The 3,458-nt window shown below is 59.8% G+C and overlaps 1 protein-coding gene across 1 annotated transcript in view; it reads left to right on the forward strand.

Annotated features, from left to right (window-relative positions):
• The window catches only part of CIMAP1D (CIMAP1 family member D), a 7,090-nt gene that overhangs the window by 1,724 nt on the left and 1,908 nt on the right, over positions 1–3,458 (forward strand). The window contains 2 exon segments of the mRNA XM_040462575.1: positions 470–577; positions 2,380–2,493. Coding sequence (XP_040318509.1) covers positions 470–577; positions 2,380–2,493 — 222 coding nt within the window.

Raw genomic sequence — 3,458 nt, forward strand, 5'->3', positions numbered from 1 at the left:
AGTGTATCCCCGTGTCTGGGCCTCAGTTTCCCCATGTGACAGTGTATCTCCGTGTCTGGGCCTCAGTTTCCCCTACGTGACAGTGTATCTCCGTGTCTGGGCCTCAGTTTCCCCAATGTGAGAGTGTATCCCCGTGTCTGGGCCTCAGTTTCCCCGCGTGACAGTGTATCCTCGTGTCTGGGCCTCAGTTTCCCCGATGTGAGAGTGTATCCCCGTGTCTGGGCTTCAGTTTCCCCACATGACAGCGTATCTCTGTCTGGGCCTGCAGCCCCTCCTACCTTTGACTCAGATGTGACTCACAATGCCCCTCCCTCACTTTTCCCCCTCCAGTGGGGGCAGCTCCCCCACCTCCACGTGCCACGGAGGGTGGCCGGGAGCCCAGGCGGGGGCTCAGGGGCTGGGCCCCGGGTTCTCCCCCAAGTCTCAGGGTGTCCGGCCCCGGGCCCTCACCCGAGGGCTTTGGTCGCAGGCTCCGGACCGGGCCTGTACGTCCTGCCGTCCACCGTGGGCTACGTCAACCACGACTGCACCAGGGTGGTCAGTCCCGCCTACTCACTCTTCCGGAGGCCCAGCCCAGGTAAGGCCAGCAGGGGGTGCGGGTGGGGGCGGGGGCCTCCCAAGCCCCCTGTGTCCCCTCAGGCCCCCCCCGAGGGCGGCAGGCAGCTTGCTGGGGGAGCCTGGAGAAGCTGCGTCCTCGTAGGCAGAAGACAGCAGGGCGTGGTGCTTAGGGCCCGAGTGTGTCTTCGGGCCGCTGCAGACCCCTGGACTTTGGACCAGCGTCCTAACCGCTCTGTGCCCTCGTCTCCTTCTCTGTGAGGAGTGGTGCCACGCTCCTCACAGAGCTGTCCTCGGGGTTAAACAAACATCCGTTCCGAGTAGCTCCCACAGTCTGCGGATCTGCACAGTGCTCAGTAGAAGTGGGTGCGGAGGGGTTTCTCTGTCGGCAAGACGAGGCCCCTCACAGGCAGCTGTGGAGAGGACAGGGTGACAATTCCTGCTGTTGGGCAGGCAGCGGGCGGTGGGGCTGGCCCCGTCAGCGGGGTCCTCGCCTCCGCGTGGTGCACCCTTCTCCCGGCTGGAATGACGGCGTCAGGATGTGAGTGAACGTCACGGGCATCGATGCTGTTAATGCGGGCGGCCCTGGCCCCAGCACGCCGTCCACGCCTATTAGCAGTGTCACCGTCTCGTTCTAGCAAGACTGTGCCCTTCATATGAATGCCCACAAATTCCATCACCCCATTTTCTAGAGCTGCTCTGAGGTCCCAAGTGCACCTGGGTGGGGAGGGCCCTGAATGAGGACTTTGATTCACCTGGACGAAGGCACGTGGGGAGGGGGCGGCTGACATCTTCAGAATCAGCAAAAGCCCCAAACCAAACTGAAACCCAACTCAGGCAACTCCAGGGGGTCCCCAGGAAGGCAAAGGAGGGAATGAGCATCGCATCTATCACCAGGAAGGGTTAAGAACTTCGCCTGTGGCCCAGGGCGACCTGGGTTCCCAGGTTCTGTCCTTGTCACAGGACACACTCTGGGGCAGAGGGACAGAGTGGGGAGTTGAGGGTGAGTGGTGGCCCGTGTAGACCTTGCTAATGCCCAGGGAAGACTTCTTGGAGGAGGAGGCCTACGGTCTGGGCTTGCAGGAGGAGGAGTTCCATGGAGCCCCAGGAGACAAGAGGCCCAGGAAGGACAGCCCAGGCAGAGGCCTTGATGAGGGGAGGGACGCCCTTCCTTTGTCAGCAAAGGTGCTCCCTGCGTGTGTGTGCCGCATGCACCCAGAGCCGCTAGCCAGTGAGTGTGTGTCCCACACGCCACACACCGATGCGCGTGCATTTATGCCCGAATGGCTTGCAAGCGGCAGTGACAGCACTGGCCCCAGTGACTGACCCCAGCAGGGAAGTGCCCTGTGCCAGGCTGCCCTCCATGGACCCTCTCAGCTTTCAATCTCCTCACTCACCCCGCCAGTGGGGAAACAGAGGCAGAGACAGGGAGATGGCCTGCCCACAGACAAAGCTCACGGAGGCCCTGCTGAGACCCCCGAGGTCTGACTCAAGGCCCCCTTAGGCATGCCCCATGACAAGCCCAAGCATGCAAAGGGCCCTCCTCAGAGCCTAGTCACTCTTACTGTGGCACAGTCCTGACCCACCCACCAGCTGGTTTCCTAGTCTGCGGCAGAAGAGAGGTCGAGGGGGGCACAGCTGTGATCACAAGGGCACTAATGTGCTCGTCAGACAAAGTCAAAGCAGGTACCCAGGGCCCCCAGGTCAGTGGTCTAAGGTCCCTGCTCTCCAAGATGGGGCTGGGGGTGGGGCCGACCAGGGGCACTGAGCGGGGTCGGTGGGGCCATTAGAGGTGCCATTAGGACCGGGGGCTCCTCTCCCCAGCGTCTCCACAGGACGTCAGCCCTGGGCCAGTCTACTTCTTGGACCCAAAAGTCACCCGGTTTGGCCGAAGCTGCACCCCTGCTTACTCCATGCAGGGCCGGGGCAAGTCTCGGGGTGAGTATCTGATCAATGCTTCCCCACAAGGACCCCACCCGTTCAGGCTCCCACCTCTGTCCTCTCCTTCTCCTCCCATCATCAGGTTCTTAGAACTTCAGTGTCTTTGGAATGACAAATCAAGGGACTCCGAGGAGGGGCTGGGGGCCCTGAGAGAACCTGAATGAGGAAGTGGGCCAGGGTGACAGTGACTCTGTGTACATATGGTGCCAAGAGGGCATCTGGGGCTCATCCGTGACATCAGGGGATGACAGGGCACAGTGGGGACTGTGGCAAATGTGGCAATTCCCTCCACAGACTCCAAAAAACTCACTTCCACCTTAAGTGCCGAATTTAATAACCTGATTCCAGTCTCCCATCCACCCTTTCCTCTTTTGACCTATCACCCATTTGCTCATCTACTCACTGATCAATCAGTTCATCTATCCATCCATTCACTCATCTATCTACTCACCAACCTATCCATGAACCCACTGCTCATCATCCAGTCCATCTGTTGATCCACTGATCCATCCATCCATTCAACTGTCCGTCCATCCACCCACCCACCCACCCATCCATCCATCCATCCACCCACCCAGCCACCTGTCTATCCATCCATCCATCCATCCATCCATCCATCCATCCATCCATCCAATTATCCGTCTGTCTATCCATCCATTCACCCACCAGCCACCCACCCTTCCTTCCATCCATCCGTCCATCCGTCCATCCATTCATCCATCCATCCATCCATCCATCCACCCACCCACCCACCTACCCTTCCTTCCATCCATCCATCCACCCATCCTTCCTTCCATCCATCCAACCATCCTTCCATCCATCCACCCACCAGCCACCCACCCTTCCTTCCATCCATCCATCCATCCACCCATCCATTCATCCATCCATCCAACCATCCTTCCATCCATCTGTCCATCCATCCATCCACCCACCCACCAGACAGCCACCTTTCCTTCCATCCA

This window comes from Herpailurus yagouaroundi, unplaced genomic scaffold, assembly GCF_014898765.1.
Source record: "Herpailurus yagouaroundi ecotype Mexico unplaced genomic scaffold, PumYag 348, whole genome shotgun sequence".
NCBI classification, from domain to species: Eukaryota; Metazoa; Chordata; class Mammalia; order Carnivora; family Felidae; genus Herpailurus; species Herpailurus yagouaroundi.